The 14,205-nt window shown below is 42.3% G+C and overlaps 1 protein-coding gene across 1 annotated transcript in view; it reads left to right on the top strand.

Annotated features, from left to right (window-relative positions):
- Positions 1–14,205, top strand: part of ARPC3 (actin related protein 2/3 complex subunit 3) — an 18,261-nt gene that overhangs the window by 2,317 nt on the left and 1,739 nt on the right. The window contains exons 2-6 of the mRNA XM_006149319.3: positions 3,045–3,144; positions 8,353–8,429; positions 10,857–10,925; positions 13,111–13,237; positions 13,875–13,969. Of these exons, the coding sequence (XP_006149381.1) occupies positions 3,045–3,144; positions 8,353–8,429; positions 10,857–10,925; positions 13,111–13,237; positions 13,875–13,969 (468 nt within the window). The remainder of the gene's footprint in view (positions 1–3,044; positions 3,145–8,352; positions 8,430–10,856; positions 10,926–13,110; positions 13,238–13,874; positions 13,970–14,205) is intronic.

Below are 14,205 nucleotides of genomic sequence, written 5' to 3'. Positions count from 1 at the left end.
CGCCCCTCGCCCCCCCCCTTCTCTTCACCGCCGCCCCCTTCTCTGGCCCTGGAAGGGGCTTCCGCTCCTCCCCAGCCCGGCAGGCTCCCGAAGCCGCACTGCAGCCGCGACGCCGAGAGCTTTTTATTTCTCATTTCTCAAGTCCAGGGTCTGGCTTCCCTTTTCTTCCTGTCAGGTCTACTTCCTCCTCCGCCCCAGGGCCGGGTCTGCCCTACTGCTTGTCATCTGTCAGGCCTCACTTCCTGGACTCCTCCCTTCACCCCTGAGCCGGCTGGGTTTCCAAATGCTGCTGATTTCGTGTGCCTCAGAGTGGGAGTAAAAATGGATGCTGGTCTGGTTTCCCTTAATTTCTGACACCCTGTCTGGTAGATTTATCACCATCATGGTCTCCGTTTTAGGAAAAAGGCGGTTCAGGAGCTTGTGATTATTCACAGGGGACCCTCCACAAACCTTACTGCGCACCTGCTGCATGGGAGCACTATTAGAGAGGTGAACGAGGCCGCTTAAAGAGCTTACTTCCTGGGACCAGCGGATGGCATAATAGTTAACGTGCTGGCTCCCACGTATTAACTGCGGTTCTGGCCGGACCTGGCCGCCTGAAACTAAGCGGGGCGTGTGTGTATGCGACCCCAAAATCCCCAGAGGAGAACGGAGAAGGGATTGCAGTGTGGCCATCTCCCCTGGGGGTTTCCTCCCTCCGGGGCAAGTGCACACACCCTATAGCAAAATTCTCGGGGTGGTGCGGCCTTACTTTCTAACTGTGGTCAGTTGTGTGAGACTTCCTTGTCAGTAAATAAGTAGATGTAAATAAAGGAGATAGAGATAGTAACAAATGCCATGAAGTAAATAAATAGGTCCCAAACAGGTACTGTTGAAGGGAAGGGCAGAGGCTGCTTTAAATAAAGTGTATCTCTGATGAAAAAGAGCAAACTGTAGAAGATACATATATATCATTAATGAATCCTAGGCAGGTCCTGAGCTACACACTCTATAAATTATCCCATTTATAGCACCCTATGAAGTAGATACTGTTATTATTTCTATTGTGCAGGAGAGGATAACTGAGACTTAAAGTAACTACAAAGTTGCATGCTAGAGGTAAAGCCAGATCTATTTTAAAATTGCCAGAGGTCGCGAACACTCACCAGAGAGAGGAAGAGGAAGAAAATACTTCCCAGTCGGGCTTCCCAGTCGGGCACGGTCATGCTGCAATCTCTTCTCCATCTCTCCTGTCCAGATTTTGGGTACATGTGCACACATGCCTGGCTTGTTTCTCAGGCCACCAGGCTGGATTCCAACTGTGGTCAGCTGTGGGAGATCTGTCTCCTTTAGTCACTGGGCCATGGGGTTGACTCAGTAAACCACATTTTAAGCCAGGACTCTAAAACCCTGTGTTCATTCCAATTGCACATACCCTGTGATTACTTATTTTTTGTCAGCCTTTTTCGTTAGCTGAATGTACTTCAGGTATGAGAACCATAGTGGCCTCATATATGTCTGGGCCTTTGCACACAACATAGAAGGTGCCTCAATTATTTGGTGAATGGATGAATATTTGAATGAGGCCACGTTGTTAGGAAATGCCAGACATCTTCTAAAAAATAGAACTAGGGGGACCAGCAGATGGTGTAATGGTTTCATCATTGGACTCCCACATGGCTAACCGTGGTTCAAATCCTGGGTTGGGTGGTTTGAAACTTAGACCAGGTACAAGTATGTGCATGCCCAAAATCCCAAGGGGAGAATAGAGAAGGGATTATGGTATGACCATCCCACCCCAGGGTGATTTCTCGTTTTCTGTCTCTCTAGCTCTCTGATGAGTGCACACATTCTATAACAAAAATCTCAAAAAAAAAAAAAAAAAAAAAGGAAACTAGAGGGCCAGGAGTTAGTATAGTGGTTATGTCACTGGACTCCCACATGGCCAACTGCGGTTCCGATCCTGAACCCAGTGGCTTTAAAATCACAGCGGGTGCACTCAAAAGCCCAAGGTTGTATCCCAGTGGGGATGGCTCCTACCAGCTACCAGCAAGATGTCACTGAACAGGGAACTGGAAGAGCTGCACGGTAGCACCAGTATGTAGTATTTCCACCAGACGTGTGAACATAGGCAACAGTGCTCAAAATACTGAAAGGGCGGAGAAATGGAGAAGGGATTGCCGTGTGGCCATCTCCCATGGGAGAGATGCTTTCTCAACAGCCCTCCCCTCCCATGTCTCTCTCTGGTGAGTGCACATGCCCTTTGGCAAGTTGGAAAAAAACAGACAATAGAAAAAGTAGGGTTTTTTTTTGTTTTGTTTTGAGAGTTTTCTATAGGGCACATGTGCTTGCCAAAAAGAAGAGACAGAGACAAAAAGCGGGAAATCACCCCCAAGGGAATGGCCACACCGCAGTCCCCTTTCCTCTATTCTCCTCTCAGGATACTGTGCACACATGCGCCCGGTGTGAGTTTAAGCCACTGTGTCTAGGACTCGAACTGCAGTCAACTACATGGGAGTCCAGCCACATAGCCATTATGCTATCTGCTGGTCCCTAGAAAAAGCAATTTTAGCAAGTTAGGAAGTTATGAATACGTATTACCTTTTTTTTTTCTTTAAAGAATTATTTATTTAATTTTATTTATTCACTTATTTTAATTTGACCAGAGAGAGAGAGAGCACGAGCTAGCAAGCCACCAGGTCTGGGACTCGAACCATGGTCAGCCATATGGGAGTGTTCAACGCCTTAATCACCACGCCACTTGCTGGTCCCCATATTACCTTTTTTTTAAAAATTGTAACTTCTTATCAATTATTGTTTAATCATAAATTTAATTTTTGAAAGTGGCTCTTTAACAAGCAGCTTGCATAATTCCTCAACATTTAGTAGTTAGTTTTCTTGAACCCGAAAGAGCCAGCTCCAGCGCTCAGCGCTGTGCTATCCTGTCCTTCCCCTCCTCTAGTTAATAGTGCGTGGGTCACTCCTTTTCTCCTCTGGAGGGGAGTACTGGTCTGCCCCACTGACATTTGCTCTCTTCCCCTCCTCTCCCTGTCTTGCCACTACAGGCTTACCACTCTTCTCTCATGGACCCCGACACCAAACTCGTTGGAAACATGGCACTGTTACCTATCAGAAGTCAGTTCAAAGGACCTGCCCCTAGAGAGAGTAAGTCTGAACCCATTATTTTCAAGTTTTGGTATGAAACCCTCTGTCATTTTTGAATCAGGAAGTTCTTAGTTCAGTCCTCTTTGTCAGTCGCTCATGTACTTTGTTTGCTTGGCAGGTTTTGTGTTGTATACTTTTCAAGATCATGGTTATATGTTGCATTTCATAGGAAACTGTATTATTGCTCTTAATCTCTCCAGGGTGATTTTGTCCAGAGGAAAGAGAAAATGTGCTTAATTTTGAACCCTGTTTTCCATAACTACTGTCAGTTCTTTCAGACTGTTCTAATGTTGTTATCTCCATGTAGTGCCATGTCCCTTTCTTTTCTCGGTCATTAGGCTGGAAAAGGAATATGTTGGGCTGGCTCCATAGCACAGTGGTTGAGTGCTGTGCATGGGGAACCAGATCCCACATGGCCAACCACGGTTCAAGTCCCAGTGCCGGCAGCTTGAAAGGCAAGCTGAGCATGGGTACCTATGTTTCCATCTTGTAAGGAAGAAATGGAGGAATAAGAATTTTAGTGTGACCACACACAGTTGTGGGGTGTTCTGTCTTTCTCTCTGGCAAGTGCAAGTGCTCTCTGGTAATAAATGAAACAAACCAACCAACAAAATATTTTAACCTGGGACCAGCAGATGGCGGAATGGTTATGTCACTGGACTCCCACATAGTCGACTATGGTTCAAGTCCTGGACCCCGCGGCTTAAAACTCAATGGCAGACATGTGTGTGTGCCCAATATCCCAGGAGGAGAATGGAGAAGGGATTGAGGCATGGCCATCCCTCTGAGGGGTGATTTCTCGCTTTCTGTCTCTGTCTCTCTGGTGAACGCATATGCCCTATAGCAAAAATTTCTCTTTAGAGGAACCAGCAGTTAGCGTAATGGCTGTGTCGCTGGACTCCCACGTAGTCGACCGCGGTTCACGTCCCGGACCCGGTGGCTTAAAACTCACGCTGGGTGCATATGTGTGCGTGCCCAGGATGCTGAGAGGAAAATGGAGGAGAAGGGATTGTGGTGTGGCCATGCCCTCTGGGGGATGATTTCTCGCTTTCTGTCTCTCTGTCTCTCTCTGCCTGGCGAGCACACGCGCCCTATAACAAAAACCTCTCAAAAAAAAAATCTCTCTTTAAAAAAAAATACACACACACATACACATATATATATATTTTAACCTATTCTCCATCTAAATTTTTGTTCTCTAGGATCTTCATTTTTAGCAGCTCCTCAATCCCAAATCTTAGGTGCCCTATGTAACAGTATTCATTTCTACTTTTTAAAAGTTTATTTTGGAGCATGCAAGTGGCGTGGTGGTTAAGGCTGCTGGACTCCCACATGGTCAACCATAGTTGAAGTCCCAAACCTGGCAGCTTGCTTTCTCACTTTCTCTCTCTCTCTCTGTGTGTCTCTCTCTCTCTTCCCTCTCTGATCAAAATTAAGTAAATAAATAAAGTTAAAATAAAATAATTCTTTAAGAAAAAGTTGTTTATTTCAATGAGAGATAAAAAGCAGGAAGGAGACCTCCCCACAGGGTCTTCTTGCTGTGCTCTTCCTCCGGTTGGCCAGGATCACAGGCATGTCAGCATGCCCAGTGTGTACAGACACCTCCAGATGCAAACCCAGGACCTTCCTGTGTGGCGTCAGTATCATGGAATAGCCTGTCCCTGCTGTGCGGCTACAGCTGGCCTGCTCGTTTCTCTTCTTTTCCGAATTTTATTTCTTTGCTTGCTTTCTTCATTCTCTCTCTCTTTTGTGGGGAAGGTACTCTGCTTTATGGAAACGTTTTGAGTGTTCAGAGAGCCCCGTTCTTTTACAGACACTTTGGAATTCTGACACATTCTGAGATGTTCTGCCAAAGGTGTAATTTGTACAATATTAGACATGGCTCCCCTCATCCAGCAAGGAGTTGGCCTGAGGTCCATTCATACTTCCCAAGACCACAGTTACAATTACCAATTTTGTACTGATCCCATCTCCATTCCTCCACCATATTGTTTGACTTGACCTCTTAATTTTGTTTTCAACACCAGTTGAAAGCTCAGTAAACATAATTAATCTAGTGAGTCACCATGTCCTTTCCATGATTCTGAGAAAAAGGAACAGATGGAAACAGACAGATCCAAAAAGAAGAAAAATAATACAGAAGAATTATAGTGCAAAGAAAGAGTCATTGTTGGCCCAGATTATTCGAGAAGAACCTTTTTCAGATGATTATAAATACCAGAGTATATCAGAAGATAAACTTGACCAATGGTGGGATCAGTCTCATTAGCGCCTTTGCAATTCTTGGGCCCCTTAGAAGAACAAGATTCTCAGAAAGGAGATCTTCAGAAAGGTTTCTGTAGATGAGGAATTACTTTGTTACTTCTCCTCAGGGGAATGAATTAGAAGTGGAGTGGAAGCATAACTGAGCATCAGTCAAATTAATTCACTTATAGTCAATACCTATCTTTTTTTAGAATTTTTAAAATTTTATTATTTTTATTTTCCAGTTTGATCAGACAGAGAAAGAGGGAAAGTGAGAAGGCAAGCCAGCAGGCCCAGGACTTGAACCGTATTTGGCCATGTGGTAGTCTAGTGCCTTTAACCACCACGCCACCTCCTGGGCCCCAACACATACCTTTTGAATGCCTTATGACGATGATGATGATGATGATGATGATGATGATGATGATAATGATGAGAGATTTTTCGCTATTGGGTATGTGTACTCCAGAGAGAGACAGAAAGCAAGAAATCACTCTCTGGGAGGATGGCCATACTGCAGTCCCTTCTCTCGTGATTTTGGGCACACATGCACATGTGTCCGGAGTGAGGTTTAGACACAGGGTCTGGGACTTGAACCGTGGTTGATTATGTGGGAATCCAGTGATGTAACCATTATACCACCTGCTGGCCCCTTGAACACCTTTTATGTGCCAGACAAATCTAGACTCTGAATCCTGTTGTGGTTTACCTCTCATTGCATTTAGAAGAAGTGTTTATTTTTTTTTTATTTTTAATTATTTATTTAACTTTATTCATTCATTTATTTAAATTTTTTAGATTTATTTATCTTATTTTAATTTGACTAGAGAGAGAGAGACAGAGAGAGAAAGAAAGCAAGCCGCCAGATCCAGGACTCAAACTGTGGTCAGCCATGTGGGAGTGTCCAGTGCCTTAACCACCATACCACCTGCTGGTCCCTCATTCATTTATTTTTAATTTGACCAGACACACACACATATACACACACACACACACAGAAGGTGAGAAAGCAAGCCACCAGGTGTAGGACTCAAACCATGGTCAGCTATGTGGGAATATCCAGCACCTTAACTACCATGCCACCCGCTGGTCCCTGAAGTAGTTGGTTTTGTAAACACTATTGAAACCTTGAAAGAAGTTTCCTTTCTGTAGTAAAAAAATAGATGTTAAGAACACAAGGGTAGACATAGAAATCTGCTGAGATTCTGAAGAAGCAGGGGAATGAGCGGAGGTGAAGATGGCTGAACTGTAAAATACTAAGGCTTCAGGATTACTCTGCATTGCTGCCAAATGAGGGATAGCAATCGTGGACAAGAAATATAAATATCTCGGCATTGTTGGAACCAGCTGCCGGATATCAAGACCCTGGGATTTTGACCTTTTTAAAGCAAAAAAAAAGAAAAGGAACATAAAAATTGCCAAAGAAATTATGTAATGAGATCTGTCTTTGTCAACTGTATTTCTGGCTTTTCTCGACCTCTAGCCACCTAGAACAGCTTGTACAAGTGTATTTCAAGTCACAGTTTTCATAAAAAGAAAGATGTGTATTGAACCCCAGCATGTTCCTAAATAATTGAGAGTTTTTCTCTGAAACCATAGTTTGTAAATTCAAATGAGACAATATTTGGGACCAGCAGATGGCATAATAGTTATGTCTCTGCACTCCCATGTAGTCGACCATGGTTTGAGTCCAGGACTCAGTGGCTTAAAACTCATGCTGGGCGCATGTGCATGTGTGCCCAAGATCCCCAGAAGAGAATGGAGGAGAAGGGATTGCAGCATGGCTGTCCCCCCAGCGGGTGACTTCTCATTTTCTGTCTCTCCAGTGAGCACACGTGCCCTACAGCAAAAATCTCTCTCTCTCAAATTACAAAAAAAAAAAAAAAAAGAACCAATCTTTAATATCTTTTATTTTTAAAAATGTGTTCTATTATAGATAGTCTACATCTGAGTCTTTTTTTTTTTTAAATGAAAGTACATGCAAGAGGGAGAAAGCACCCTAAAGAGGGTCCTGTCACACCCTGATCCTGTTTTCCCAGGATCTTGGGTCCCCCTGCACATGCTCAGTGTGTTTTTAGTCCAACCCAGGGATCCAAACCCACAGTCAGCCATGAGCCACCAAGGCCAGGTCTTCTTAGTCTTCTGTTGTTGTTTTGTTTTTAATTGCTAGAAAACGTGCACTCACCAGAGAGAGGGAAAAAGAGACAGAAGCACCCCACAATGGAATATGGTCATGCCACAATCCTCTTTCCTCCACTTATCTTGTCATGTCTGGGTGTTCACACACATGACACCAGTATGTTTTTCAGGCTGCTAGCCACCAGAATTTGAACTGTGATCAGTTGTATGGGATCCAGCTTTCAGTACACAGTGCCTAACCACTGGGTTGGGGCCAGCCCATCTGAGTCTTCTTTTTTTTTTTTAAAGAATTATTTTGTTTAACTTTATTTCATTTATTTTACTTATTTATTTTAATTTGACCAGAAAGGTACAGAGAGAGAGAGAAAGCAAGCCACCAGGTCTGGGACTCGAACCGCGGTCAACCATGTGGAAGTTCAGCACCATTATCCACCACACCACCTGCCAGCCCCCTGAGTCTTCTTTTATAAATGTATTCAAAGAGGTCTTTAATGAAGTTCACTAAATGTTAATAGTAGTTATTTCTGGGTAGTGGGATTTAGGATGAAAATTTAATTTTTTTTCTGTATTGATTAGATTTCTTTTTCTAATGAGCATGTATAATTTTGACAAAAATGAAATAATGCTGTAAGAGTAAATCACATACTGGTTTTTATTTATAAATTGTTTTTAAGTCTGCATTTCAGTAGTCTCATTTTATCCAATTCCAAACTCTTCAGATGAAATTGGATCTTTTTTTTTTTTTTTTTTTTTTTTGTAATTATCATATTTTGCATTTGGCTAATATTCTCTACCCTCCTTCCCCTTTCTGTGTTTCCTGTGTAGCAAAAGATACAGATATTGTGGATGAAGCCATCTATTACTTCAAGGCCAATGTCTTCTTCAAAAACTATGAAATTAAGGTAAATTATAGCATTCTTAATTTTTAACTTAGTTTTCTGATGGAAATAATATCTACCATCTAGTCACAGTTGCTGTGAGAATGAATAAAATGTAATGAGGCTGTGATTTTTAAATTCCAGAACAGTGCTTAATGTTAGACTCAGTATAAATATAAATTTCTTTTTCTCCACAGTTTACACCAGGGCTTGGCAAACTATAGCCTTAGAGCCAAAGTTTTATTGGAACACAGTCTTGCCCAGGTGTTTTTATATTGAGAATGTATGCTTTCACCTCACCACAGCAGAATTAAGTAGTTGTGATAAAGTTTGTGCCGCAAAGCTTACTATATTTGCTATCTGGCCCTTCACAGAGGAAGTTTGCCACCCCCCGGTCTAGATACATCTTTATTTATTCAGCATTAGTTAAGCACCTAATGTGTACCAGCCCTATATTTTTGTGCAGGACTAGTTAGTCTACAGCCAAGAAACCCCCACATGCTGTTTGTGTTTTTGTTTTTCTTTACGAGAGAGTGTGTGCACTCGCTGGAGAGAGAAAGAGAGAGAGATCCCCCTGGAGAATGGTCACACCACAATCCCTTTTCCATCTCAACCACCTTTTGGGATTTTAGACAGGCATGCACAGGAGCTCATTGTGTTTCTCAAACTGCTGGGTCCAGGACTTCAACCGTGTACTTGTCTATGTGGGATTCAGATGTCTTAACCACTATGCCATGGGCTTGCCAGCTGATTTTTTTTTTTTTTTTTTTTTAATATACTTCTGTGTCCTAGCTCCGGATAGAGCTTCAAAGAAACTGGAATGACCCTTCCCTATACCATCTTCCCTATTCTACCTTTTCTACCTTTCTGCTCTTAGTTCCTATAGGAGAGTGGAAGATTTCTGAGCCTGTGCTATGAGCAAGTAATAAGGATTTTTTTTTTTTGGAGAGATTTTTGCTATAGGGCGCATGCGCTCACCAGACAGAGAGATACATAGAGACAGAAAGTGAGAAATCACGCCCCCAGAGGGGATGGTCACGCCACAATCCCTTCTCCTCTCGGGATCTTGGGTACGCACGCACATGTGCCCGGCGTGAGTTTTAAGCCACTGGGTCCGGGACGTGAACCGCGGTCGACTACATGGGAGTCCAGCGATATAGCCATTACGCTAACTGCTGGTTCCCAGCAAGTTATAAGGATTATCAGCAGATTTTCTAGAGAATATTCTAAAATATGGAACTTCAATCTCTCTTTGCCAAATTTTTAACATTTTGGAGTCAAATAGGGAATGAAATCTTTATTTGTAAACTCTCAGATCTTCAAATTGTAATCTAAACAGCTGTGATGTTAATAGTGTTTTCTAGGGTCTGGCAGGTGGTATGGTGGTTGAGGCACTGGATCCCCACATAGCAGACCACGGTTCGATTCCTGAACCTGGCAGCTTGCTGTCTCACTTTCCCTTTCTCTCTGGTCAAATTGAAAAATAATAATAATAAATTAAATTAAATAATTCTTTAAAAATGTTATTTTCTAAATGTAATATGTGGTCTAAGTGTTGTGTTTGTAATAGATGTAAATAACTATCAATATTATAATTCTGCCACATGGAGCCAGCAGGTGGCATGGTGGTTAAGGTGCTGGACTCCCACATGGCTGACCATGGTTTCAGTCCTGGACCTGGCAGCTTGTTTTCTCTCTCCCTCTGTCTTTGTCTCTTTCGGGTGAATGAGTGTGTGCTATAGCAGATTAAAAAATAATAAAAATAATTTTAAATAATAATTCTACCACATTTTATTCTTTCCTGAATATCATATTGCTGTAAAAATAGGGAAATGTGTGGTTTGGGTTTTTTGTTTTTTGTTTTTTTCCAACTATAAGTCTAGTAAAATTTAACCAGAAGTACATGCCCCTTTTGATGAACATCTTTGTCTTCTCCACATTTTTCTTTTGGTTAGGCAGGTGGGACTCTTCAAGAGCAAGTCACATGTCAAATATGGCTTCCTCCTTTAGAGTAATGAATTCTCCTTAGCAGAGATCCTAAAGTGAAAGGATTTTTAAAAATGAGCCAACCATATGTTGCACTTCAGGCTTTTTAGGCAGCTTTGTTAATTCCCCTCTTACCCAGAGTGAAAGGCTGCTTGCACAGGGACAAGGGGAGCTACAAAGGTCAGGGTGGAAGCTGGTGGCTCCCTCCCAGGAGCAGACAGAAAAAGAGCTTCAGCTGACTGTGCATTGCAGATTAGGGGTTTCTGAAGCTATGGTAGCCCTCCTCCAGGGTTGTCAGAAAAGTCACGATGCATCTTTGCATAGAAAAACAGAAAAATACATCATGACTTTTCCAGCAACCCAGTATCACCGTTTCAAGATCCTCAAAAGACAAAGATTGAGTTCATTCATTGTTTGTGATTGTTGTATTTTGATGAAGACTGTTTTTGTTTTCCCCACCTGCAGAATGAAGCTGATAGGACCTTAATATATATAACTCTCTACATTTCTGAGTGTCTGAAGAAACTCCAAAAGGTAATTAAACTTGGATGATTATATAATCAGGAAAACAGGGCCAAGTGTATTAACACGGTGGTTAATACACTGGACTCCCACCTGACTGACTGCACTTTGAGTTCCAAACTATAAAATAATTCTTTTAAAAAAAAAAAAAGAAAAAGAAAACAGGGCTGGCAGGTGGTGTGGTAGTTAAGGGCGCTGGACTCTCTATGGCTGACCAGAGTTCAAGCCTCAGACCTGGTGGTTTGCTTTCTTTCTCTCTCTCACTCGCTCTGTCCCTATAAATAAATAAATAAAAGTTAAATAAAATAATTCTTTAAAACAAAACAAAACAAAATCATACTACACATGTGTGCATGCGTGCCCAATATCCCAAGAGGAGAATGGAGGAGAAGGGATTACACTGTGGCCATTCCACTCTGGAGGGGTGAATTCTTACTTTCCTTCTCTCTGTCTCTCTCCAGCAAGCACATGCACCCTATGGCAAAAACCTAATGTGTGTGTGTGTATGTATATGGGTGTGTGTGTATATATACACATATGTGTGTGTGTGTATAAGGGGAGGAAAGTCATGTATTTTCTCTCTTTTTTTAATGCAAAAATGTGTCATGACTTTCCTGTCAGATATGTGTGTGTGTGTTAATTTTTTTTCTTTTGGAGAGATTTTTGCTATAGGGTATGTACACTTGCCAGAAAGACAGAGAGAGAGAAAGAGACAGAAAGCAAGAAATCACCCCCCAGGGAGGATGGCCATGCTGCAGTCCCTTCTCCTCTATTCTCCTCTCAGGATCTTGGGCACGCACGCACATGCGCCCAGCATGAGTTTAAGTCACCGGGTCTGGGACTTGAACCACGGTCGACTTCGTGGGAGTCCAGCAATGTAGCTATTATGCCATCTGCTGATCCCATGTGTGTGTGTTTGTATATGAAACAAAATTCCTGGTAAGTATTTACCCTTCTGGCCATCTAGATTTATTGAGACCTTCAGTAGGAAATATTTCCTTGAACTTAGAGCATAGATTTACAAGGAAAATTAGAACGTGGTTCTCTGAACTCAAAATGCAGTTGCTTAACGTGAAGACAAGGATCGTAGTGGTGGTGTTTGTTCGTTTTGTTGTTTCTATTTTTAATTTTCCAGAGGGCCCCTAGGAGAGAGACAGAGAGAGGAAAAATGAGAAAGTACGCCCTTTGGTACGTGGTCACGCGGCAATCTCTTCTCCTCCATTTCTTCCTCCTTTTGGGATTTTGTTTCCACACACGTGCACATGCTCAGCTTGTTTCTCAAGCCACCAGGTCCAGGACTCAAACCACACAGTTGGCTTATGGGATCCAGTCTGTTTTTTGTTTGTTCGTTTGTTTTTTTTTATTAGAGGGAGTCAGGCAACAGACACCACTGACTATGTCTCACCAAGCCACAGTCCTCCCTGCAGCTGCTCAGCCAGCGAGGATCACAAGTATGTTATGTGCACTCCAGGCCCGATCAGGTCAACCAGGATGCAAACCTGAGCCTCCCATGTGGGTCCAACATCTCATTGTGCCATCCTGCCACCTACACCACTGGGTCTGTGCCAGGGCTTTGCATGCGTTTTTCTCAAAACAAGTCTTGACCGAGAACTTCCTTTTAATCCCTTGTCTTAGGGTTCATAACCTGGGGTCCAAGGATAGAATTTGAGGGTCCATGAACTTGAACAGGAAAAAAAATGACACTTTTCTTTCCAATAACCTCTAACAAAACTTAGCATTTACTTAAATTATTTAAATCAGCAGCAACACATTGTAGTAGTAATAATACCCTGAATTTTTCTCTCATCAAATACACGGTATTTTCATATTATGTTAGAGTGGAAGAAATTTCGAAATCTTGTTTATATTCATGATTACTTCAAACTTTAGTTAGTAACCACATTGCTAGATCTTATTTGCTACATTAAAGAACGCATATTGACTATTGTCATAGATTTAGTTTTTAATATTTTAGTTATATTTTATTATAATTGGTATATCTTATAATGCTATTTATTTTACTGTATTTATTTGAAACACCGTTCTGAGAAGGAGCCCATGAACTTTACCTGATTATAAAAGCGTACCAAATAAAGATACCCTAGCTTTATCACTTAGACTGAACGTTGCAATTGAGATATATTTATCCTTTTTCCTATAAGATATGTATATATGTAATTTATTTTTTATTTTTTAGTGCAATTCCAAAAGCCAAGGCGAGAAAGAAATGTATACACTGGGAATTACTAATTTTCCCATTCCTGGAGAGCCCGGTTTTCCACTTAATGCAATTTATGCCAAACCTGCAAACAAACAGGAAGATGGTAAGAACAGGGTTTGTGTCCTCACTCTCTTTCTTCTCTCTGTGCATGAGTTCTCTCCATTTGATCTCTACTGCTTCCTTGTCTTGCCTTGATTGGTATACAGATTGAGAGCGGGATCGCTAGCCATACATTATCTTACCAGTCATTTTCACAGATTCTTGGCGACAAGTATGACATGTAGAGAATCCTTTGAACCAAAATGAATATGGTTATAAAACCACTTAGACCGTCATTTCTATTTATCCTGATCAAATGTGTAAAACAATGTATTGCCAGTGTCAGTGTCCAGACCAGCATCCAGCACACTCAGGATATATTCTCAAAGACGATTTCTTGGGAACCAGCAGTTAGCGTAATGGCTATGTCGCTGGACTCCCACGTAGTCGACCGCGGTTCGTGTCCCGGACCCGGTGGCTTAAAACTCACGCCGGGCGCGTGTGCGTGCGTGCCCAAGGTCCCGAGAGGAGAATGGAGGAGAAGGGATTGCGGCGTGACCATCCCCCCTGGGGGGTGATTTCTTGCTTTCTGTCTCTATGTCTCTCTCTGTCTGTCTGGCGAGCGCACGCGCCCTACAGTGAAAATCTCTCCAAAAAAAAAAAAAAAAAAAAAAGACGATTTCTTTATTGTTCTGTTTTAGAAGTGATGAGAGCATACTTACAGCAGCTCAGGCAAGAGACCGGGCTGAGACTTTGTGAGAAAGTTTTCGACCCTCAGAATGATAAACCTAGTAAGGTAAGACCCTCTTCTTTGTCTGTTTTATTGGTAAATCACCTATGATTTTTATAGGCAACATCAAACACTCTTAAGACCTTTGTTCTAAGAATAGGTTTAGTTTCAGGACCAGCAGGTGGCGTGGTGGTTAAGGTGCTGGACACTCCCACATGGCCAACCACAGTTCAAGTCCTGGACCTGGTGGCTTGCTTTCTCACTTTTTCTCTCTCTCTCTCTCTTTGCTTCTCTCTGGTCGA

The sequence above is a fragment of the Tupaia chinensis genome, unplaced genomic scaffold, assembly GCF_000334495.1.
Source record: "Tupaia chinensis unplaced genomic scaffold, TupChi_1.0 Scaffold000258_1, whole genome shotgun sequence".
Classification (NCBI taxonomy): domain Eukaryota; kingdom Metazoa; phylum Chordata; class Mammalia; order Scandentia; family Tupaiidae; genus Tupaia; species Tupaia belangeri.
Note: the sequence above shows the minus strand (reverse complement) of the source record. Positions and strands in the feature narration are given on the sequence as shown.